Below are 25,556 nucleotides of genomic sequence, written 5' to 3' on the forward strand. Positions count from 1 at the left end.
CTGCTTCTTCACGTGGGCACCAATGATACTGCCAAGAATGACCTTGAGCGGATCACTGCGGACTACGTGGCTCTGGGAAGAAGGATAAAGGAGTTTGAAAAAGAAAAGGAGTACTTGTGGCACCTTAGAGACTAACCAATTTATTTGAGCATGAGCTTTCGTGAGCTACAGCTCACTTCATGCTCAAATAAATTGGTTAGTCTCTAAGGTGCCACAAGTACTCCTTTTCTTTTTGCGAATACAGACTAACACGGCTGTTACTCTGAAAGGAGTTTGAGGCGCAAGTGGTCTTCTCGTCCATCCTCCCCGTGGAAGGAAAAGGCCGGGGTAAGGACCGTCGAATCGTGGAAGTCAACGAACGGCTATGCAGGTGGTGTCAGAGAGAAGGCTTTGGATTCTTTGACCATGGGATGGTGTTCCATGAAGGAGCAGTGCTGGGCAGAGACGGGCTCCACCTTACGAAGAGAGGGAAGAGCATCTTTGCGAGCAGGCTGGTTAACCTAGTGAGGAGGACTTTAAACTAGGTTCACCGGGGGAAGGAGACCAAAGCCCTGAGGTAAGTGGGAAAGCGGGATACCGGGAGGAAGCACAGGCAGGAACGTCTGTGAGGGGAGGGCTCCTGCCTCATACTGAGAATGAGGGGCAATCAGCAGGTTATCTCAAGTGCTTACATACAAATGCACAAAGCCTTGGAAACAAGCAGGGAGAACCAGAGGTCCTGGTGATGTCAAGGAATTATGACGTGATTGGAATAACAGAGACTTGGTGGGATAACTCACATGACTGAAGTACTGTCATGGATGGTTATAAACTGTTCAGGAAGGACAGGCAGGGCAGAAAAGGTGGGGGAGTAGCACTGTATGTAAGGGAGCAGTATGACTGCTCAGAGTTCTGGTACGAAACTGCAGAAAAACCTGAGTGTCTCTGGATTAAGTTTAGAAGTGTGAGCAAAAAGAGGGATGTAGTAGTGGGAGTCTGCTATAGACCACCGGACCAGGGGGCTGAGGTGGATGAGGCTTTCTTCCGGCAACTCGTGGAAGCTACTAGATCGCACGCCCTGGTTCTCATGGGTGACTTTAATCTTCCTGATATCTGCTGGGAGAGCAATACAGCGGTGCACAGACAATCCAAGAAGTTTTTGGAAAACTTAGGGGACAATTTCCTGGTGCAAGTGCTAGAGGAGCCAACTAGGGGGGAGCTTTTCTTGACCTGCTGCTCACAAACCGGGAAGAATTAGTGGGGGAAGCAAAAGTGGATGGGAATTTGGGAGGCAGTGACCATAAGTTGGTTGAGTTCAGGATCCTGACACAGGGAAGAAAGGAAAGCAGCAGAATACGGACCCTGGACTTCAGGAAAGCAGACTTCGACTCCCTCAGGGAACGGATGGCTAGGATCCCCTGGGGAACTAACATGAAGGGGAAAGGAGTCCAGGAGAGCTGGCTGTATTTCAAGGAATCCCTGTTGAGGTTACAGGGACAAACCATCCCGATGTGTCAAAAGAATAGTAAATATGGCAGGCGACCAGCTTGGCTTAACGGTGAAATCCTAGCGGATCTTAAACATAAAAAAGAAGCTTACAAGAAGTGGAAGACTGGACATATAACCAGGGAAGAGTATAAAAATATTGCTCAGGCATGTTGGAATGAAATCAGGAGGGCCAAATCGCACCTGGAGCTACAGCTAGCAAGAGATGTCAAGAGTAACAAGAAGGGTTTCTTCAGGTATGTTGGCAACAAGAAGAAAGCCAAGGAAAGTGTGGGCCCCTTACTGAACGAGGGAGGCAACCTAGTGACAGAGGATGTGGAAAATGCTAATGTACTCAATGCTTTTTTCCCCCCCGTCTTCATGAACAAGGTCAGCTCCCAGACTGCTGTGCTGGGCATCACAGCATGGGGAGTAGATGGCCAGCCCTCTGTGGAGAAAGACGTGGTTAGGGACTATTAAGAAAAGCTGGACGTGCAAAAGTCCCTGGGGCCGGACACGTCGCATCCAACAGTGCTAAAGGAATTGGTGGTTGTGATTGCAGAGCCATTGGCCATTATCTCTGAAAACTCGTGGCAAATGGGGGAAGTCCTGGATGACTGGAAAAAGACTAATGTAGTGCCAATCTTTAAAAAAGGGAAGAAGGAGGATCCTGGGAACTACAGGCCAGTCAGCCTCACCTCAGTCCCTGGAAAAATCATGGAGCAGGTCCTCAAAGAATCAATCCTGAAGCACTTGCATGAGAGGAAAGTGATCAGGAACAGTCAGCATGGATTCACCAAGGGAAGGTCATGCCTGACTAATCACCTTCTATGATGAGATTACTGGCTCTGTGGATGAAGGGAAAGCAGTGGATGTGTTGTTTCTTGACTTTAGCACAGCTTTTGACACGGTCTCCCACAGTATTCTTGTCAGCAAGTTAAAGAAATATGGGCTGGATGAATGCACTATAAGGTGGGTAGAAAGCTGGCTAGATTGTCGGGCTCAACGGGTAGTGATCAATGGCTCCATGTCTAGTTGGCAGCCGGTGTCAAGTGGAGTGCCCCAGGGATCGGTCCTGGGGCCGGTTTTGTTCAATATCTTCATAAATGATCTGGAGGATGGTGTGGCTTGCACTCTCAGCAAATTTGCGGATGATACTAAACTAGGAGGAGTGGTAGATACGCTGGAGGACAGGGATAGGATACAGAGGGACCTAGACAAATTGGAGGATTGGGCCAAAAGAAATCTGATGAGGTTCAATAAGGATAAGTGCAGAGTTCTGCACTTAGGACGAAAGAACCCCATGCACCGCTACAGACTAGGGACCGAATGGCTAGGCAGCAGTTCTGCGGAAAAGGACCTAGGGGTGACAGTGGACGAGAAGCTGGATAGGAGTCAGCAGCGTGCCCTTGTTGCCAAGAAGGCCAATGGCATTTTGGGATGTATAAGTAGGGGCATAGCGAGCAGATCGAGGGACGTGATCGTCCCCCTCTATTCGACATTGGTGAGGCCTCATCTGGAGTACTGTGTCCAGTTTTGGGCCCCATGCTACAAGAGGGATGTGGATAAATTCGAGAGAGTCCAGTGAAGGGCAACAAAAATGATTAGGGGTCTGGAACACATGACTTATGAGGAGAGGCTGAGGGAACTGGGATTGTTTAGTCTGCAGAAGAGAAGAATGAGGGGGCATTTGATAGCTGCTTTCAACTACCTGAGAGGTGGTTCCAGAGAGGATGGTTCTAGACTATTCTCAGTGGTAGAAGAGGACAGGACAAGGAGTAATGGTCTCAAGTTGCAGTGGGGGAGGTTTCGGTTGGATATTAGGAAAAACTTTTTCACTAAGAGGGTGGTGAAACACTGGAATGCGTTACCTAGGGAGGTGGTGGAATCTCCTTCCTTAGAAGTTTTTAAGGTCAGGCTTGACAAAGCCCTGGCTGGGATGATTTAATTGGGGACTGGTCCTGCTTTCAGCAGGGGATTGGACTAGACCTCCTGAGGTCCCTTCCAACCCTGATATTCTATGATTCTATGATCCCCAAGAAATTCTAAAAAGTGAGGCTCAAACCTTTGTGAAAACATCTTGAGAAATAAAAGCCCTGTATTGGGACCAGGATAGTTTTGTTCAACACAGTGAAGTCTTTTCTAAGCCCAAGGGGACACTTGAGAAGTAGATGGTTCCTTGGACCAGCGTTTCTCAAAGTGGGGTTCCAACCCAATAGAGGGTCCCTAGACTATTGTAGGGGGGTTGTGAGATCGCAGGCTGGTGGCTGGGCACCCAGCTGTGAAGGTAGTGCCACCTGCCAGCAGCAGCAGATAAGGGTGGAAAAACTGTCTGACAATACCATGCCACCCTTACTTCTCTGCAGCAGCTGGCAGGGAGCACAGCCTTCACAGCCTCTGGCCAGCAGAGCCACTCTCCGCTCTGCCCTCAGAGCAGGGCGCTCCATGAGAACAAGGCCATTCTGGTTGTGTCACTTCCCTAAGCAAGGCCCTTGTTTTCACAGAATGTGGCCTACCACTTCTATAGTGTATGAAGAGCGTCAGACTAAACTAACAGCAGGAAAGAACAGGTAGCGTAAGTAAGTAAATAAAGTACTATAATATCTGAAATAAACTAATCTGTAAAAATAATGGATTGTTTTATTGTACATGGCACGAAGAGGGGAGCTCAAGCTGACAGAGGGTGGAGAACAGAATTTGTAAGTGCAGGGAAAAAACCAAAAACCAGAAAATACTACACTTCTTATTTGGCATTTGGATTTACTTACACTGGCTCAGAAGACATTCCGAGTCCCCAGTGTGTTTTGTGCAGTCAAGTTTTGGCCAATAGCCTAAAACCAAAAAAACACCAGCAACATTTACAAACAAGACACCCTACATAGGTGGAGAGGTCTGTGGAATATTTTGAAAGAAACCTTCATGAACTTGAGCAACAAAAAACTTATGCAAATCAGCAACTGTGACAGCCAAAACTCTGGAAGCACCTTATGCTCTCTCACTTTTAAGCACCAGGGCAAAGAAGCCTCACCATCGCCAAACCTCTTATTTTTCTTGAATCGAAAAAAATGAGAAAGTATGATTGGCAAAGATGCTGCCACTCAGCTGAGCTCTACTCCACCATCAAATGATAAAGTGAGTCACGGTATTGAGAATATGTCAGGTGGTGGAAAGGATTAAAAATAGCACGTTCTTTTCCTTACAGATTGATGAATCCACCAATGTTTCAGGGGCAGCACAGTTAGTGGTCTATGCTCAGTGTACTTGGGAAAACAGAGTAAAAGACAGGTTTCAGAGGAACAGCCGTGTTAGTCTGTATTCGCAAAAAGAAAAGGAGTACTTGTGGCACCTTAGAGACTAACCAATTTATTTGAGCATGAGCTTTCGTGAGCTACAGCTCACTTCATCAGTGAGCTGTAGCTCACGAAAGCTCATGCTCAAATAAATTGGTTAGTCTCTAAGGTGCCACAAGTACTCCTTTTCTTTTTAGAGTAAAAGACGACTCTCTCCTCTTCAAGGCACTGCTGACATATAGTAGGGAAGAGGAAATATTTAAGTTCCCTGATGCCTTTATAACAGGGGAACACATTAACTGGAATAGCTGTGTAGGGATCTGCACCGATGCCATGACAGCTGTCTGGTACCAAGAGTGGGCTTGTCGGCAGACAAAGTAGCCACCACAGAAGCCCAGTGGACATGCTGCATGATTCACAGGAAACCTCTTGCTGGTAGGAATATGGATCCCTACCTAAAATACATTTTGAGTCAAGCTGTAGCAATCATTAATTTTATTAAAGCAAAGCCCCTGAATTCCCAACTTTTTAAAAGTCTGTGTGAAGAAATGGGCTTGGATCATCAGCACTTATTACTGCACACAGAGGTTCACTTGCTGTCATGGGGAAGAGTTCTACCCCACCTGTTTGAATTGAGAAACAACATGTGTGTTTCTGACCCAAGTGGATTCCACCTTGAAGAAGCATTTAAGTGACATCAAATAGTTGGTTGGCAACTCTCTCTTATCTCTCAGACATTTTTGACATTTTTTGACATTTGTTTAAATTCTTTGAATACTACAAGGAAATGAAACAAACAAACATCCTCAAACTCAATGACAAAATACATGCCCTTACTAAAAAACTGAATCTTTGGAAGTCAAGTCGACAACAAAAAATGTCAAATGTTTTCAGCGCTGAATGACCTCCTGGAAATCTCAGCCAGTGATGTTACCATTGGGGATATAAAAGAACATGTAGCTGAACACCTCCCTACATTCACAGAGTATTTAAAAACTGGGCTCAATTGTGACCTAACCACATTTAACTGCATAAGAAACCCATTCAACTACCAGTTTTCTCCAAATTCAAATCTCACCTTGAAAGCTCCAGAGGAACTGATCGACATCTCACGTGATTCCATTCTGAAGCAACGATTCCAATCTTAGCCTCTGGCTGACTTCTAGGTTTCGCCTCGAAGCAAACTATCCCCAAATCCCAACTGCAGCAAGTAAACTGCTTCTCCCATTCGCAACTACTTACTTACGTGAATCTGGGTTTTCAGCTTTGACTTGCTTAAAGAACAACACTGGGCAAAACTAAATGTAGAGGACAATTTAAGGGTCTTCCCCCTCAGTTCCCTGAAGCCACAATTCAAAAGAAGTGTGGCTTCAAAACAGCAGCACCCCTCACATTAAGAGTCCAGATACTTGTTTGTCTACAGTTGTGTATAAAGCCACAACCCTTGGACAACACTACGATGATTACCAAAATCACTGGAAAAGGCTTCCAGCTCCTGTAACTGTGTCCTGTTGCCTTACCCCCGCCCCGCAAAAATGTATTCCTTAAAGTCCACATATTTATTCCTGAGAAATGTTGCTTTACACTTTTTGAAAGGCTTCAGTGCCTTTGACTGCAGGGATCATAATAACATGCTTCTTTTAGTGCACTTATGAGTCTGTACAATAATTTGCTAACACTTTTGGGGGGGTGGGGATGGTCATCACCTGAAATATTTTCAAAGGGGGTCCCAGCACAAATAGTTTGAGAAACCCTGCACTTTTGAACAGGTTGCACTTCATTAGACGATACCAGCACATGTTCAGTCTCTCTCCACCTGAGATAAAGAAGCTGCAAGAGGAGTTTGTTGATTACCAGTTGATGTAGAAATCAGCTATCATAGAAGATTAGGGTTGGAAGAGACTTCAGGAGGCCATCTAGTCTAACCCCCTGCTCAAAGCAGGACCAACCTGGACGCAATACTCCAGATGTGGCTTCACCAGTGACAAATAGAGGGGAATAATCACTTCCCTTGATCTGCTGGCAATGCTCCTACTAATGCAGCTCAATATGCTGTTAACCTTTGTGATAAATGAAGCGAGGGTAGCTCCCTTTGATCGACACCCAGCCAACCAGTTAGCTCTAAAATCCTTCTTGGTAGCTGTTCTCTGCTTGCTTTACTTGTAAAGGGTTAAAAGTCCCCCAGGTAAAGAAAAGGAAGTGGGCACCTGACCAAAAGAGCCAATGGGAAGGTAGAACTTTTTTAAATTGGGAAATAAACTTTCCCTTTGTCTGTTGTTCTCTCTGGGCAAAAGAGACAGGCAGCAGGAATGCTGTGTAAAGTTTGAACCAGATACGAAAACCATCAGATCATATCTAGAACTACTTTTAACAACCCAAATACGTAAGTAAATTAGGAATGTTTAGGAAGATGCAATTAGGTTTATTTCCATTTATTTTTAAGGCTTGTGAACTCCTCTGTGCTAACCCCAGATGCTTTTGTTTGCTTGTAACCTTTAAACTAATCCCCAAGAAAGCTATTTTGGATGCTTAATTTTTGGAATTGCTCTTTTAAAATCTAGCAAAAGCCTAAGTTCCAGATAAATTTTATTAAAAACAAAAAGGAAGAAAATACATGCTTTTTAAGAACAGGATTGGATTTTTGGGGTGGAGAGGTTTGCATGTTGTTTGATTAGCTGGTAGCAACAGCTAATTTCCTTTGTTTTCTTTCTCAGCTCTTCCTTGGAGGGGTGGAGAACAACATTTAGTGGCAAGCCAAGGTCAGAGATAAGCATTGGGAGCTTAATACAAGCCTGGAGTGGAAAGTATTAATTTTTAAAATCCTTGTGGGCCCCCACCTTCTGTACTCAAGTGACAGAGTGGGGATTCAGCCGTAACAGCCTTCTTGGCAACAAGGGCACATGGTTATATGCAAAATAAACACACTGTTGTATTGACAAAAGTTTTCTTTTTTAAGTTTATATAAAAGCAAGGTTTTTTTTAATGTTACTCGTTTTGTCCACTGACTGTGTGCCTAATCAGGTAATAACAATTCTGGTCCTCAGAGATCTCTACCCATCCAGGTTTTTGTTCCAACCAGCAAATAATTGTTTTTCTTAAAATCCACTCGTTTGCATGACATATAGAATTCTCACATGTCTTAGACTTTAGTATGAAGTAGGACATTTAAGTGTTTCATATGCAATATTAAGCAATGCACATTTTAAGTGCTGGCTTGATTAAAAACCTGGACTGTTGGATGTTGCCAAGGACTAAAGAGGAGAGTCCCTGACTTTAGCTATGACCTAACAGCACCTGAAAAGTCTCACTCAGCCTTGAATCTCACCTCTTTGGGGCTGTAAATCTCACTCTTAAGGACAGCGAACCCTTGGACTCTGTAAGCCATAAGCTATTGCTAGGCAACTACAGCAATGGGCTAGCAGACCAACCCACAGACGTTAGGCGCCTGAAAGGAAAGACTAAAGAAAAAAAAGGGAGCAGAGTGTCTGTCTGAACAGAGAGAAGCACGGAAATGTTGCTTCATCGACATGATAGAAAGAGAAGGAGGACTTGTGGCACCCTAGAGACTAACACATTTATTTGAGCATAAGCTTTCGTGAGCTTCGTCGGATGATAGACAGAGAAACTGAAGTACAGAGACTATTAGCAGCTGAACCATGACCAAAAGTTTTTACTCAGGATGTAGGGCAATGAACCCTAAAGCCTTCTCAAGGTGGCGGAGGTGAAAGCCAAGGAGAATACCTTAAGCTTAGCAGCAAGAAAAAAAAACAACATCTTTTGCTTGTTAAAGAAGTGTTCCTTCTGGGGTTCTGCAAAGTCTTCAAGAAAAAATATTTCCATAACACCGAATGGGTGACCCAGACATGATACAGAGAACAGAGAACAAATTTAATTTGTGTCTCCACAGGTTTTCTCTAAAACTTAACTATGATGTAAGCATTCTTGGAAGAAATACAAACAAATGAAATAAGATAACGGAAGGAGAATGGATTTTCATGTAATGTACTTGACAAAACCTAAATTAATAATTACCCTGCAACAGCTGACTGCACCATACCACTTGAGAGCACAGAGTGCTGCTGTAGCTGCTTGGAGACATCAAGTGGTTCAGAGACTCTCTGAACTCAGGAGTTGGCAGGTTAAATGAAGGAACAAGTATTTCACTTTTTAAAATGTCAACAGACTTAAAAGGGATCTTACACATTTTTAAAGTCAAAAAAGAATTGTAATTCACTTAACTTTCTCACTTTTCTGTTATAACCCCTGCTCCTCAGAAATTTATGTTGTGCTCATATACTGGGCAATGTGTTTTTAAAGAACAGCAAGAAAAGCAATGTGCTGCTTTCAATTCTTGATGAGAATATAGGAATGGGGTGGGGGGGCGAAATCACATTTAAGACATAAAGGACTTTGCATTTATCAAACACAGAAGTCTGTTCTACTATATAAAGGTCTTTAAGGTGACTGCTTTACTGGCTGTAAAAAGAAATCAGCACTTTACATGAGGAATTTTTACTTTACACTCACACAAGATGAGGATGGAATTTTTGCAATGCAGAACGAGCAAGCTTCTGTAGATAGTCTTGCTTCATTAGTAATATAGAAAGAAACTAACATATCCCCTAAAGTTTAAGGTGATTATCTATATTGCAGTAGTGTCTAAATTCCACCAGACACTTTGCCAGCACAGAGAAAGAGATCAGTGTCTAATGCATGGAGAAGTGATGCAATATGCAAGCAAAGTGATCACGATAAAGACAAATACAAGGCCCCCCAAAATCAATCCCTCTACTCCAGGTAAATGAGCAGTTCACTCATAGGATAAAGAGTTGAATTATGTCAATGAGTTCAATGGTATATAAAAACTAATTTTTTGAATTACAAAAATTGGATTTTATTTAAAATAATTATAGGGTCTGTTTTTTTTTTTTTTTAATATAAGCTTATTTAAAGTTAAAATTGTGGTGGACTCTCCATCACTGACCATTTTAAAATCAAGATTGGATGTTTTTCTAAAAGATCTGATCCTGAAATTACTTTCGAGAAGTTCTCTGGCCTGTGTTCTACAGGAGGTCAGACTAGATGATCACAGTAGTCCCTTCTGGCCTTAGAATCCATGATCCTATGAATTATGACACCCTGTGTTAAGGCCTAAACTTACTCTGATCTATTAGAATCATTTAAAATTAAATAAAACATTATGCATTAAGTTTGCTGCCAAAGTTTTAAAGAAAGCGAAACTGGTAGACGCCACTTGCCAAGCCACTACCTAAGAATCAAGTTGTTGAAGAGCTATTTCTGATTTTTACAACAGCAGCCTCTTCTGCAGTTGCAGAGTTTATGTAACGAGTTCAGTTTAGTGATTAGGACATTCAAAGTTAAAAGACAAGAAAGAAAGTTACTCAGCTTGTAGTAACTGGAGGTTCTTCAAGATGTACAGCCCCTATCTGCATTCCATTGTGGGTGCGCACGCGCTCCCTGCACCAAGAATTGGAGAATTTTGAAAGCACTGTCAGTACACTCATGTGCCCTTGTTCTCCTCAGCCTCCAACCAAGGAGATCATCAAGTTCCTTCACCACCACAAATCCAAAAATGAGCCACAGCAGAGGGGAAGAAGGGTAGGTAGTGCAATACACATAGGGACCGTACATCTCAAGGACCCTCCAGTTACAAAAGGTAAATAACTTTTCTTCAACAGCTGGTCCTTATGTGTATTCACTGTGGGTAACTGAAAAGCAGCACTCAAGTAGAAGGAGAGTGTGAGGATGCAGAGCTGTGCGAAGGGATGCAACAGGAGAGGTGTCCTGCACAAAAGCACCGAGCTTTTGACACTGTCTCCCACAGTATTCTCGCCAGCAAGTTAAAGAAGTATGGGCTGGATGGATGCACTACAAGGTGGCTAGAAAGCTGGCTAGATTGTCAGGCTCAACAGGTAGTGATCAATGGCTCCATGTCTCGTTGGCAGCCGGTATTAAGTGGAGTGCCCCAAGGGTCGGTCCTGGGGCCGGTTTTCTTCAATACCTTCATAAATGATCTGGAGGATAGTGTAGATTGCACCCTCAGCAAGTTTGCAGATGACACTAAACTGGGAGGAGAGGTAGATACGCTGGAGGGTAGGGATAGGATACAGAGGGACCTAGACAAATTAGAGGATTGGGCCAAAAGAAATCTGATGAGGTTCAACGAGGAGAAGTGCAGAGTCCTGCACTTCGGACAGAAGAATCCCATGCATCGCTACAGACTAGGGACCGAATGGCTAGACAGCAGTTCTACAGAAAAGGACCTAGGGGTTACGGTGGACGAGAAGCTGGATATGAGTCAGTGTGCCCTTGTTGCCAAGAAGGCCAATGGCATTTTGGGATGTATAAGTAGGGGCATTGCCAGCAGATCGAGGGATGTGATCGTTCCCCTCTATTTGACACTGGTGAGGCCTCATCTGGAGTACTGTGTCCAGTTTTGGGCCCCAAACTACAAGAAGGATGTGGAAAAATTGGAAAAAGAGTCCAGCTAAATCATCCCAGCCAAGGCTTTGTCAATCCAGGCCTTAAAAACCTCTAATAAAATCTAGGTGTGAAAGGATGAGATCTGCTAGTTCTAGAATCTTGACGAACATGGTGATGAGACAATCAGTTCAATTCACTAACTATAAATAATATTTACTTAACTTAATAAATCAGTTTTAAATGCAAAACATGCTTTGATAAAAAAAATTTCTTATGTATCCAGCATAAGGTAATTTTATTTAATTAAAAAGGAATGTCTATTATATTTATAAAATATTATGTTCATTCTGATCTACCTCATCATTCAGCTATCTCCGCTCACAAAAATCACTCTCAGTAAGGTTTTCAGAACATGGAATCTTGACACAGATCTTAGAGCCTCAAGGCCAAATCTTGAGTCCTGCTTACACCATAGGAAGGGGTATGTAAGATGAATACTGCTTAACTTGGCTCTACAGCAGGATGGTCAATTCTGAAGATGGTTGTCCAAGTGCCCATCTGCAGAATCATGGTGCAATGCTACTCAGCCCAGAAGACAGCTCATAGATTCATAGATACTAAGGTCAGAAGGGACCGTTATGATCATCTAGTCTGACCTCCTGCACAACGCAGGCCACAGAATCTCACCCACCCACTCATACAAGTATTCTTGATGCTTTGGCTTTCTGCAGACATCCTTCTGAAAAGCTCATTCACCTAAATATTCACAAATAAGACAACAGAAGGGGTCATAATGTGAATCTGGCAATTCACTAAAAAAGTTGAACAGTTTTTAACTGCATTTGTCCAAATCTAGTCATTGTCATACTGCTGAATTCCCTCTTGTTTGAGAGCCAATTATTTCACAAGAGTGTCACATGTTCACTTCCTTTTATTTACAGTAAGTCACTAATATCTCAGACGGACCAAGAAATCAAGATTCTCCCCGGTGTTAATGATGCCAAAGACACTGATTCCACATCATACTTCTATCTTCTCTGTTATCTAAAGCTGACTGAAAATGTTCTGGTGGAATAACTGTCCATCTGAAAAGAACAAGAGTACTGCAAAGGAGTCAAACAACTAGAATAGAAGAGAAGGAGTACTAGTGGCACCTTAGAGACTAACCAATTTCTTTGAGCATAAGCTTTCGTGAACTAGTACTCCTTTTCTTTTTGCGAATACAGACTAACACGGCTGCTACTCTGAAACCTGTCATTAGAATAGAAGAGGTCACCTTATACTGATGAACAAGTTTAAAACGCTTAGCAAGTTCAACCAGATAACCAAGGAAGCAAGAGCTAAGGTTGTCCCTATGCCTTTAGCATTCCCAACAGCCCCTTATGGGTTGGGGAGGAAGTAGCGTAGTCCTGTGTATACAGACCACTAAGATGACTAAATCTTTTCTAATCTCACTTTTCCCTGTAGATATACTGTAATTTCTTTATGACTGATGCTTTTGCTCTAAATTAGCTGATTTTGAACGTTCTGTATTTTTTTAACCAGATGCATCTATATAGCTGCTCCCATAGAAGTCTGTTATTCCTGTGATGTTGGGTAGATGATATTAAGCTGAGATACAAACAAAACAAACATCCAACTTTATTTATGAACAGAGAGCTGTAGATGTCACTTGTACTTTATTAAATAAATTGCACAGCTCTCCAATTTATTGCACCATTTAGAATGAATAAACTGTCAGGTAAGTGGTTTGAAACGTGCTCCCTGCTTCAAAATGAAGTGTCTTGTGTGTCACTCCTGAAACACCTAAAGCAACTACTAGCTTTAGCTCACGCTAGGCTAAAGATTCATGGCACAAAGAAACCTTCAAATCCCTCTTATTTAATGCTGAGCATCTAGGTAACAAAAGATTTAACAAGGAAGCTGTCATATATGAAATTTCATCTGCAGTTAGGCTGAGAGCACAACATATGTTCTATGTTCTAATATATTGTAATATAAACAATGACAATGATATAAACAGAACTCCACTGAAATGTTTATCCCTCAGATTGTAGCATTCCAGTTAAGCCACCAAAATACAACTCACCAAAAGGTAACTCGAATCTTGTATCCAGCAAAATTTTATGGGGAGTTGGCTTTTTGGTCCCACAGATCTCATCATGCTTCATTACGACTTCTGCCTCCAGCGTAGACCACTCTCCAGGTCCTTCCTATAAATTAAAAGCCATGAACTCAAGTCTGATGATATTTTATCCTAGCAGTCATCCTTACATAATGAATTCCATTGGACATTTGCTGATAAGGAGCCCAGGAACAACCCAACAGGATTAGTAAGATTAGCAATATACCCTGCTAGTCTTTACTCCCAAAAATTAACCCAGTTTTCTGATTGCCATACCCCACTGCTGACTACTTCCCCTGGAGCTTTGGCTGCACAAATTCTGCAGGATACTTTAAATGCTTATACCAAGATAAGGAAGAGAGAATTTAAAATGTAACTGCAGCAAACCTACTCACGTCCGTTGGGAATTTTGCATAGAGTATTCAATAACAATCACTGAGGAGAACTGGGGCTCCTAAGACAATTTAGCACAAACAAGTTTGTTGGGCTGGGTTCCCTCTACCTCCTTTTGCCCATTTTCTCCTACTGCCAAAGTTAATTACCATCTCCTGGCTCTATAATATCCAGCACTGTAAAATCTCTCTCTTTTAAATACTGTCCACATACACTGGGCTTGGAGCTACGAAAATAAATGAGTAAGTTTCGACCTGCTTTCAGAACTTGTTACTTGAATAGCTAACAGAAGAGTTTCAGAATTTAGGAAATCCCTGTTACTTCGCAGCCAACACTACTCATAGTAAACAATGTTTTGTGGCTTTATTTAGGGAATCTGCAGGTATCCTCTAGCATTAAGTATAACTCCTAAGGAAAAATCCTCATGCCACCAGGTGAAGGTCACAGTGCTTGTTACAAGGGTGGCCCATAACAGCCCCTTGAATAGAGAGAGATTTCAGCTGTTAGCATGCTATGCAGTAATATTTTTACAATTTTTCCCATGAGTGTTACAATTCTAACAAATCAGTTTTTGAGAGGTCTATATGAGAGCTACCAAAGCTATAGGTTCTTCACAAAATTAGATCTCTTTTTACATTTGTACAACTGAGACCTCAGAAGCATGTACAGTAGATTCAATTTTTGTTTGGCTTACTAGCAGCCTCTGTGATCCAAAAATACAGGGCCCCTTCCACACACTTCCCCAAGCTTCTCAGGAGCACCTATAATTGGCATACAGTAGTTATGTGCACCATGTGGCTACATTAGAGGCATAGTAACCTTGACACTGCACTTTCACATTAGTGTTCTGTGCTAGCTAACCTCATCAGACTGCCGGATGGCCTTAAGTGCAATCCACACAGTCCCGACCATCGTGTCCCAGATCAGCCCTTTGTTCCATACTTCAACAATCAGGCCCAGGTCCAGCCGACTAATCTCACTGAAAGAAAAGAAGAAGAGAAGAGGCAACATTTAAGGGGAAACTAGACGGTAGCTGTAAACTCAGCTTCTGACTGTAAGTGGCAACCATTTGCACACAAGTGAACATATAACCTCACTTAAGCTACAGGCATTTAACAGTAGGCTACAGCCTTTTTCCAAAGGCAGTCACATATCCATCCGGTGGACTTGACACAGCCACAAGGAAACATGACGACAGCACACTGAGTGGGATCCTGGGCTGGAATACAGAGAGGTGACTTGGTTCTCTGTATTCCTGGGCTGGTTCTCTACGGTCCCCCCCCTCAGTGTGAAAGGATCAGCCACTCCCATCCCTAACGAAGGGAACAGTCATGCGATTCTCAGCCAGCAGGGGTCTAGTAGGGACATGTAACCTTCATATGCTGAGATTGGTCAAGACCTTTGTTACCAGAAGTATAGATAGGAAGGACTTCCTCCCTCCCCCATGGGTAAAGGGAGCATCTCTCATCAGTACATCTCTTCCAGATGTATCATCCCAGCCTAAGTAATTTGTTTAGACCACTCTCCAGCATGCCCACTTGAGAGAGAGTTTAAACACTAGCCCCTAAATCCAAGGACCGCTTTTGTGTCCTCTACCAACACAGGAAGCCTACAGGTGTCATACTCACCTTTCCTGTGAGGTAAACAGCAACTCAGGAACGCTTTGTGAAATATTGCCCTGTACTAGGCTTCCCAGCACAGGAGGGAAAAATTGGCTGCACCTTGCTTCTTGTGAACAGCAAGGAAGCCTTACAGTCTGCGTCAGGGACCCCCTGTTGGAATACGAGCACTCTGAAGGGACACAACATTCAGGGCTCGTCTTCAGAGCATTTTTGTACAGCTGCAGTTCTTCTGAGACCAGATTTCAGGGGAATGATGCACTGCAACATAGCTCCTTTTGCTTGGCAGAGTGCATCCACACAATGTTGGTCAAAGGAATTTGGAAGGCTTATAAATAGTTAATTGTCCCTCGATTGCCACCAGGCTAAAGAGTCTCCTGAATTATTCACTGACTTATTCATCACCCAGATACAGATCAATAATTGTACAACTGGGGACTGCAAACTTAAGGGTCCTCTGAGACACTCTCAGGTGGAAATAGGCTACAAAAACAAAAAAACTCTTGAAACAAAAGTAAACCCTATGCCTGCAGCAAAGTAAGCGGACACCTGGTAATATCCAGCTTTCCCTTTTAGTTCCACCTCTTAGGTTCTTGACCCAGGACAGGCAGGCTTTGAGTTCAGTGTTCAGACTAGCATTTGAATGAGGTATAGGTGGTATTTTTTAAAACTGAGTGCTTACACATACACAAATGTAACTTCCTGCTCTGTCAGTGCTGTCATACAAATTATTAGCTTGTTGAAAGTATCTTGGTACTTGCCCCAAACTGGAGAATTGAATCCCAAACAAAGCTCTCTACTTAACTTCAATGTACAGATCAAGAAATCAAGTGCAAAACCCCAGCCAACTTCTGTTCAAAATTTTGAGGCACTAATCAGTGAACCATCTTAGGGAGGAATTTCAGGCAAAGGAACTGCTTTGATGGCTTCAACTGTGTCTCCCTTTCTCCATCTACTGGTTAGAGTAAGGATCATTTCAAACCAGAGAACAGACAAACCAAGAAACGTTATTTCACATCAAAGTTATTTTTCTTTCTGACTTAAAATCTAAAGCTTTAATGCTGTTTCAGGGCTAGGAAGAAAGTAACCAACATTCATATTTGCAAAGAGAAAGCAGTTTTTGCTTTCTCTGTGATGTCCAGCAGTTTAAAAAGCTACTTCCGAACTAGAAAATGCTTCCAAAGACCAAAGTAGAAATGCTCTGTCTGGGGAAAAAAAAAATCTAATCTCAAATACCCCACATATAATGCTGCCAGAAGCTGAACTGCTGCCTTTTACAAGGAGTTTTAGAGCTACAAAAAATACTAAAAACACTAACTAGTTTTATCAGCCAAGGAAGCACCTTTGATTTGTTCTGCTATTTGAGAATACTTTTTTGGACAGGTCAATGTGGTACACTTTGCTGTTAAGGGAGCCTTTCCTTGGGGGGAAGAAGTGTGGATAAAAAACAATGATTTTTTTTTAATTTAAATTGGATTTTTTTTTTTTATAAAATGCTTTTTGTGGAAAAAAACCTAACTAAAGATAGTTTTAATTAAGCTTTTGATATGGTCTCCCACAGTATTCTTGCCAGCAAGTTAAAGTAGTATGGGCTGGATGAATGGACTATAAGGTGGATAGAAAGCTGGCTAGATCGTCGGGCTCAATGGATAGTGATCAATGGCTCCATGTGTAGTTGGCAGCCAGTATCAAGTGGAGTGCCCCAAGGGTCAGTCCTGGGGCCAGCTTTGTTCAATATCTTCATTAATGATCTGGAGGTTGGCATGGATTGCACTCTCAGCAAGTTTGCAGATGACACTAAACTGGGAGGAGTGGTAGATAAGCTAGAGGGTAGGGATAGGATACAGAGGGACTTAGACAAATTAGAGGATTGGGCCAAAAGAAATCTGATGAGGTTCAACAAGGACAAGTGCAGAGTCCTGCACTTAGGACGGAAGAATTCCACGCACTGCTACAGACGAAGGACCGAGTGGCTAGGCAGCAGTTCTGCAGGAAAGGACCTAGGGGTTAGAGTGGACGAGAAGCTGGATATAAGTCAACAGTGTGCCCTTGTTGCCAAGAAGGCTAACGGCATTTTGGACTGTATAAGTAGGAGCATGACGAACAGATCAAGAGATGTGATCCTTCCCCTCTATTCGGCATTGGTGAGGCCTCATCTGTGTCCAGTTTTGGGCCCCACACTACAAGAAGGATGTGGAAAAATTGGAAAGAGTCCAGCAGAGGGCAACAAAAATGATTAGGGGGCTGGAGCACATGATATATGAGGAAAGGCTGAGGGAGCTGGGATTGTTTAGCCTGCAGAAGAGAAGAATGAGGGGGGATTTGATAGCTGCTTTCAACTACCTGAAAGGGGGTTCCAAAGAGGATGGCTCTAGACTGTTCTCAATGGTAGCAGATGACAGAACGAGGAGTAATGGTCTCAAGTTGCAGTGGGGGAGGTTTAGATTGGATATTAGGAAAAACTTTTTCACTAAGAGGGTGGTGAAACACTGGAATGCATTACCTAGGGAGGTGGTAGAATCTCCTTCCTTAGAGGTTTTTAAGGTCAGGCTTGACAAAGCCCTGGCTGGGATGATTTAACTGGGAATTGGTCCTGCTTCGAGCAGGGGGTTGGACTAGATGACCTTCAGGGGTCCCTTCCAACCCTGATATTCTATGATTCTATGATCCACCCTGTATAATGAATGAGGCAGGAGTCTATACAGTAGGGTTGCTAACTCTGACAAACTATTCCGGGAGATGTTGACGTAATGTCATTTTCTTAAAATATCCTATTAAAATCTCCCAGGTTGCTTTCAGTAGTCACCTGGAGATTGCTGACAATTCTGGGAGACTCCAAACCAACCCTGGACAGTTGACTCCAAACCAACCCTCCTATACCATTAAAATTACTGTATTACACATACATACAGTGAGGCAGATTTCACTGGCAGCCTACATTTTTGACATTTCCCGTCTTACGTACTTGATTTTAGAACAGTAAGAGAATCTTAAAACCACCGTTTGTACCAGAAACAGTTGGCCATGGTATTTCTTTTTAAGGGTTGATCTTTCTATGCACATCTGGTTGTTGTACAGCACTGTACTTACAACATGAAGTCTTGTTCCCAGCAGGGCTGGTCCCCTCGCACGGCAACTGTTGTACTCTTCACATTTTGCACTTTCAAGGTCACGTAGGTATTGAATTTATCTAAACAAAGAGTAAAATGGTTCCTTTTTGCTATTACCATCGCTTACAAAATCAACATTGTAAAGTCGCTAGTTTTTATACTACGCACAGGAAGTGCTACTGGTGGGCACATTATCTGACGGTGGGCACATTTTCTGGCTATTTATCAAGTCCATAAGAAAACGTATTTGAAAAAAAATCTTTCATGGATTTGCATCTTCCACAAAAATGTTACCCTCAATTTCTGAGAGAGATGAGATTCATACAGGACTGAATAAAATCATTTTCTCTCTAAACTGAGGACAAACTGTTGACAAACAAAATGATCATCTACAGTAAGTTAACAGGAACTTTAAAAGAAAATATCAAATCCTGAAGAAAAACAAATACAAGTGACTAATTGCCCAAAGGCAGGTGGGAGAAACTAGACCTAAAGGCCAGGACATCATCTATCCCTAAACAGATGCAGTAACCAAAAATGTGTACAACATGCACTGAGGGACACAATCTGAAGTTAACCGAGATACTCTCATGAATCTGGATCCTCCTCTGTGACACCATGTATAAGGGTTTCTGAGAACAAGTTAGTGAAAAAATATATTTTGCAATTTATGCAGCTTAATATTAAGCCAGCTGTACTAAAAGAACAAGCCACATTGTCATGTTTTGACAGTGAGTTTTTTTATATATATATCTGAAAAAAAGCTAATTACCTTGTAGTATTTCTACCCAACAATATTCCGAACCATACCTACTTTGTAGCTGCTATTTATTCCTTACTAGCCATAATGAAAAGATGTGTGGGTGTAGACCGATATAAAGTTTAAACACCCAGCAATCTGAGAACGAACAAGCTCCCATTTAAGGAGCAGTTATTGCCTGAGGCACTCAACCAATCACATCAACCTCTGCACAAGTCATGTACTAAACAAGCAGAGTGTAAATTTCAAAAGGAGGAAACATTTAAGCAATGCAGTGTCCCAGTATAGCTATTCTCAAAAAAAGTCAGATCATCATCCATTATTACTCAGATTCATGATCAAAACTGCAGACTGGTGCTGCAGGCTACACTAGCATATCCTAGCAATTGGCCACACAGACTGATGAGGAAGATTTCTGCACTCTTAGCCAAGAAATCAGAACTGTGATGGACTGTAACTGCGCCTACTGTGTACGGGAATTGTGAAGTCAGACAGTACCCCAGAACCAAAAGGATGACAGGGAAGCAGCATAGTCCAGTGGTTTAGATAAAATTGGGAGTCATTGGACTCTGGGTTCTATTCCCAATTTTACCACTGTCACACAATAAGATGCTGGATATGTCAATGAAGCCATGCACAGCTCAGCATGAGTCCCGTGTAGCGAAAGATTATGCAACCATACAAATCACTGCATAATTGCCTTTGTTTTCAGGCTGCCACATAACTATGCTCCAGAAACTGTTTTCATTTCATTAAAAATTAAGTGCCTAGCCCTTGTTGCAAATATAATCTTTAAAACGTGAATAAAATACAAACTGACTGTGCAGACTGCTGCAAACAATAATTCTGGGGAAAGTATGAACTGCTGTCATTCATCTTATATAGGGAATTAACACTGAATTTTAATACTTTATGTGTAAACAGTACTATTTCACTGCCGATCATTTTAGTAGAAATATTCAGCTACTGTACTTCATATTTGAATACAATTCTCAATACTGGATCACTTTGTAGACTGTAAGCTCTTGGGGCCAGGGGCTTTTTTTTTTTTAATGTGTTTTACATTATGTGTACACAATGCTTGGCACAATGGGACTCTCACCCCCAATCAGGGCCTTTAAGCACTATGATAATAGAAAGTATTAAACATTTGTTATAGCAACACCCAAAGGGTTCAGTCAGGATGAGGGCCCCATTGTGCCAGGCATTATTTTCCAGTTAATCATTGGAACAACTGACCAAAGGCTGTGGTAGATTCTCCATCACTGAACATTTTTAAGTGAAAACTGGCAGTTTTTCTAATAGTTTCTCTAGTTCAAACAGGAATTAATCCAGGAAAGTCTTATGGCAAATACTATACAGGAGGTCAATGGTCTCTTCTAGCCTTATCTATGAAACTATTGTATCTAGAGAGAGTCTCTGATTGGGAGAGTTTATATTAGAACAGGGGTGCCCAACCTAAGGCCCACGGGCCACACGCAGATAACCAGAGCATTTCATAAGATCCATGACTTGCTTCAACACAATATACTAACAGCCAGTTCATTTGTGTTTTGTTGTAATATTTACATCATGTTAGTTTACACAAGAGTGTAAATAGACAATACTGTACATAGAAGCAACCTATCTAAATACATACAAAACAAGCAGAAAAAATATAAACCGATACAATGACTTAAAGTCTTATTAAAATACGTAGAATCTGTTTGACCCACACAAGGTTGTGCTTGGATTTATGTGGCCCTCCCGGGTAATAAGGTTGGGCACCACTGAACTAGAAGACACGCAAAGGGGTTGGGGACGAGACCTATAACATACAAGCCAGAGAACAAGGTGACTTTGGCCCAATTTTGTTGCTTACATGTTTTTTCGATGGAGGCATTCAAGTTTTGTCATCACCTTGGACAGGGCATAGGGACTGGCTGGAGTGGAGGGAGCTGGTACGAATAATGGAGTAGGAAGAGGAAGGAAGCTCATCACTCACCCAACCACCGTTAGCAAGCAGTGTTTCGTAGGCAACGCAGCAGAAGAGAGTCTGAATGAGGAATTTGAGGGAGGATAAAGTAGTGCCTGTTTTAGATTCCATCATGAAATCTCATTCATAAGGGGTAGCATGGAAGAAGCACAAAATTGCTTGAGAGAAGAACTGGCTGGGGCAGGAAAGGCTGGGAATGTTGGCCAAGCGAAGGCAGCTGTCAACCTCACAGGTTAATGACTGTTTAGAGCACGAAAAGTCTAGCTTACCTGGAGGCCCCTGGAGTTTTGCTTTTTTCACTGTGAAGAAAAAAATACACGTTCAGTGATTTTGTCATAGTAACCATTTTATTCTAGGCATTACACAACACAAGATCTGTCAAGCACTCAACACAGGACTGCACGACAGGGGTTCTGTGTGTTCTGATCCCATTTTTCATTTTATAACAAACCTGTGCCACAGATTTCTCCTGTAAACTGGGGTAATTAGCTCAGAAAGGTAGTTGTGAGGATTAGTTAATGTTTGTACAGTACTTTGAAAGTCATCATTGACTTTACATATACATTATAACTGCACTTAAGTCTCTTGCAAACCAGAAGCTATTAGCATTTGAGTTTTCCATACCATCTAATTTGTATGTTAAAGAAGCAATCCTGAAAAAAATTCTATTCTACGTTCTATTCTCAAACTGTGGGTGAGTACAGAGTAGAGGTGGTTGGGACATTTTTCATCAAATGTATTTTTGTTTCAATATGTTGTATCTAAGCTCAAACATTTCACTCAGACATATTTGATTCCACCAGGAAGGTTTCGGAGGTCCATGACGGACACACTAGTCATTTCCAGAGCGTAAGAAAAATTATTTTTAAAAAAATCTGATCTTTTACACAATTCTGTTTCACAAAAATATTCAAGGAGTTTTGGTTTTGTTCCAGTGAGGAATGAAAACAAATTCCAAGACCTTGAAAGTTGTAGGAAAATCTTTTCCGTGCAGAGATGCCAGGTCACATGGTTCTGGCTCTTCCTACATGTTTTCAACCGCTTCTACAGTCATCTAAAGATATTCAGGTTTCAGAGTAGCAGTCATGTTAGTCTGATATTCAGTAGAAGATGCTGGGCACTTATAAATGCAGCTAGGACTAGAGAGGCTAACCAGCCTTGGCTCAGCTCTTCTCCCCCACTTTTGTCCTGGTTTCTTAGATGTTTCCAGCAGTCATCCTGGGCAGGGATTCAGTGAAGAATGAACCCTGATTAAGTCACTTCCCTGCCTTAATAGGATTTACATATGGCAGGAATCCTTTGTTTCCCATTAGATTCCCACCTCCTATTAGTGGAAAAATACTAGTAGTCCAACATGGAGTCCAGTACCAGGTGACATGATCACATGACTCTGCAGGTTTCAGAGTAGCACCTGTGTTAGCCTGTATTCTCAAAAAGAAAGGAGTACTTGTGGCACCTTAGAGACTAACCAATTTATTTGAGCATAAGCTTTCGTGAGCTACAGCCGATGAAGTGAGCTGTAGCTCACGAAAGCTTATGCTCAAATAAAATGGTTAGTCTCTAAGGTGTCACAAGTCCTCCTTTTCTTTTTATGACTCTGCAGTGTCAAAACACTCACGAGTCAAAGGTTGTTTGCAGCATCTCAGGAAGGTGGGAGATTAGCATCTTCAAAGTCCTAGTGTTCTCCCTAATTGCCCATCCAGGCTGATGGCATTCTGTCTGGTGGACGTTCCCCAGGTGTAAACCTACTTGGAATTGTTACATAGTCAATATTCTTAACTTCAGATTCAAAAATGATACATGCATACAAATAGGATAATCATATTCAGTAAATCAACCTTTCCAATGATAGCTTACATGATCCATCTTGCACACAACACATCTTAGTTATGCCATATTCATATCATAACAATATCTCTGAAGAATATGGGGCATAGTGTCACATGAATAAACAGTTTAATTGTTTATATGCGCACGCACACAGTTATAAACTTGCTTCTAGCAGGCCTTAAAAAAGGTTTTCAAGATGATCTTCAATGAAGACTGGGTGGTAATCAAGAAAGCTAGTTTAGGAAGGATGTTCCACGAACAAGGGACAACATGGAAAGAAAGCACCATCGTGTCATTAAAAAAAGATACACTGATATCTTCAAGGAGTAGGTAACATGTCTAATTCACATAGTTTAAGAAGCAAGAATAATTATTATAACGTTACCATATTTACGTTGTTTAGTCTGCGGAAAAGAAGAATGAGTGGGGATTGAATAGCTGCTTTCAACTACCTGAAAGGGGGACCAAAGAAGATGGATCTAGACTTTTCTCAATGGTAGCAGATGACAGAACGAGGAGTAATGGTCTCAAGTTGCAGTGGGGGAGGTTTAGGTTGGATATTAGGAAACACTATTTCACTAGGAGGGTGGTGAAGCACTGAAATGCGTTACCTGTGGAGATGGTGGAATCTCCTTCCTTTGAAGTTTTTAAGGTCAGGCTTGACAAAGGCCTGGCTGGGATGATTTAGTTGGGGATTGGTCCTGCTTTGAGCATGGGGTTGGACTAGATGACCTCCTGAGGTCCCTTCCAACCCTGATATTCTATGATTCTATATATTTGTGTACATTTCCAAATGCATAGACAGTCTACCCATGTTATTTTTCCAGTGGATAAGGGCCACCTCTCACTGGTTGGGGGTTTACATATGTTGCACTTTGACAAGCTCACAGACTCACTGGCACTATAAAGTATGAACACCTAAAAAAAGTATCTCCAAGTTCCTGCTAACTTTTCTAATGCAAATGCCATAGCATTTACAAGAAAACATACCTAATCAGCTGAAAGGTAAGACGCACCTGAGAGTGAAAATGGCTTGAGAACTAAAGAAGCAATTACCTTTTCTCCAGAACAGAACACTTGTGCTGGAAGGCCATACTGACTGACCATCAAGCAAAATATTTCTGTGTAGAGACAGTAATAATGAATACTGGCAGTTATGGAACCACCAGAACAGAACTAGAAGAAAAGGTCAGTTGCCAGCATCTCATCCTAATACTGAAAAATACTTTACAAGTGTATATATTCCGAGTTGAAAGGATAGGATCTATGTAACGTTCTCTCCATACAACAGGACAGGAATATTTCAACCAAAAGCTAGAACTGTTCTGCTAAAGGCTAGAACTGCTGAGAGGTGTGTGTTTATAATGTGTAATATAAAAAGTGTGAGCTCATGCACACTGTTCCCCAAAGATGGAATCTCAGATGATGCTGATGCTGTGTAACTGGTACAAACAGATATACACCACGCAGGTCTAAGGATTCCAGGTGACTCCCTGGGGTGGCTGATCAACTCCTCTTTGAACCACACAGGTATTGAAGCTTCTTAACAATTTCAAGTCTGGCACAGGGCAGTCTACCCACTTCTCAGCTGACTATGGGGACAAAGTATGAAGACAGGTGCTCTTTAGGATCCTCTGTCAATGCTTCTAGGGTGAAGTGACGTTGAATTGCCTTTAACACTCTGCTCCTCTTTTCTGGATGACAGGAGAAAGGAATGTTAAGGAGAGGGGGGAGATGCAGGTTATTATATAACTCCAAACGTTAGTGGATCTTTCCTCGTGATCAGGAATAGTAAGATTCCACTGCTGCTGGCAGTGAAGCAGACCGCTGCCAACGCAGAGACTCAGAAGTTATTTATTATGACAGTACCCACTGCCACAGTGTGCTAGTGGCTTTCGACAATTACAAAGGTGACCGTCTGTACCACAGAGTGTACAGTCTCGAGTTGCCAACACACTGGGGCCTCAAACAAAAGTGGAGGATCCTTTTGCTCTGTTAGTAAAGGCTCCTCTGCCCTGGTTTACAGAAGGAATTCTATCTGATGCTAGCCTGAGAGGTAGAGGTTTTGTGTACTCTACACCGACTGGGGTGCTCTGTCTTCCACTATTCTGAGCCACTTATTAGAGGTTCATAAGCCCACTTTGGCCTTGGCTAACAGAGCTGAATCTTAGATCAAGCAGAATAGAGCCTCATGCTTTAAACTCCAGAGGCTGTGGGTTCAATCCCTGCTGCTGAAAAGCCTGCCCAGGGACATGGCACTACCAATTTTTATACGCACACACAGTGTGTGTGTATACACATACATATATATAATTGTATGTAATTAAATAATTATATATAAATTATACAGGAGGCAGAAGCGGCAAAGAGTCCTGTGGCACCTTATAGACTAACAAACGTATTGGAGCATAAGCTTTCTTGGGTGAATACCCACTTTGCTGGATGCATGTGAAGGAAGCAGAGTTGTGCTAAATTCCCCACCAAATCCTTAAGGGCTTAGTTGAGGGGTTTTCCCAAAGAGGCATTTTCATCCCAAGCCACTGCCT

At 42.1% G+C, this 25,556-nt stretch overlaps 1 protein-coding gene across 8 annotated transcripts in view; it reads right to left on the bottom strand.

Moving 5' to 3' along the window:
* Positions 1-25,556, bottom strand: part of UNC13B (unc-13 homolog B) — a 380,992-nt gene that overhangs the window by 294,519 nt on the left and 60,917 nt on the right. For all 8 annotated transcript variants that reach the window (XM_048850215.2, XM_048850214.2, XM_048850212.2 and 5 more), the window contains exons 2-5: positions 21,450-21,479; positions 18,426-18,525; positions 14,578-14,695; positions 13,288-13,411 (exon numbers count right to left, since the gene is read on the bottom strand). In XM_048850215.2, the coding sequence (XP_048706172.2) occupies positions 13,288-13,411; positions 14,578-14,695; positions 18,426-18,525; positions 21,450-21,479 (372 nt within the window). The remainder of the gene's footprint in view (positions 1-13,287; positions 13,412-14,577; positions 14,696-18,425; positions 18,526-21,449; positions 21,480-25,556) is intronic.

The sequence above is a fragment of the Caretta caretta genome, chromosome 5 (assembly GCF_965140235.1).
Source record: "Caretta caretta isolate rCarCar2 chromosome 5, rCarCar1.hap1, whole genome shotgun sequence".
NCBI classification, from domain to species: Eukaryota; Metazoa; Chordata; order Testudines; family Cheloniidae; genus Caretta; species Caretta caretta.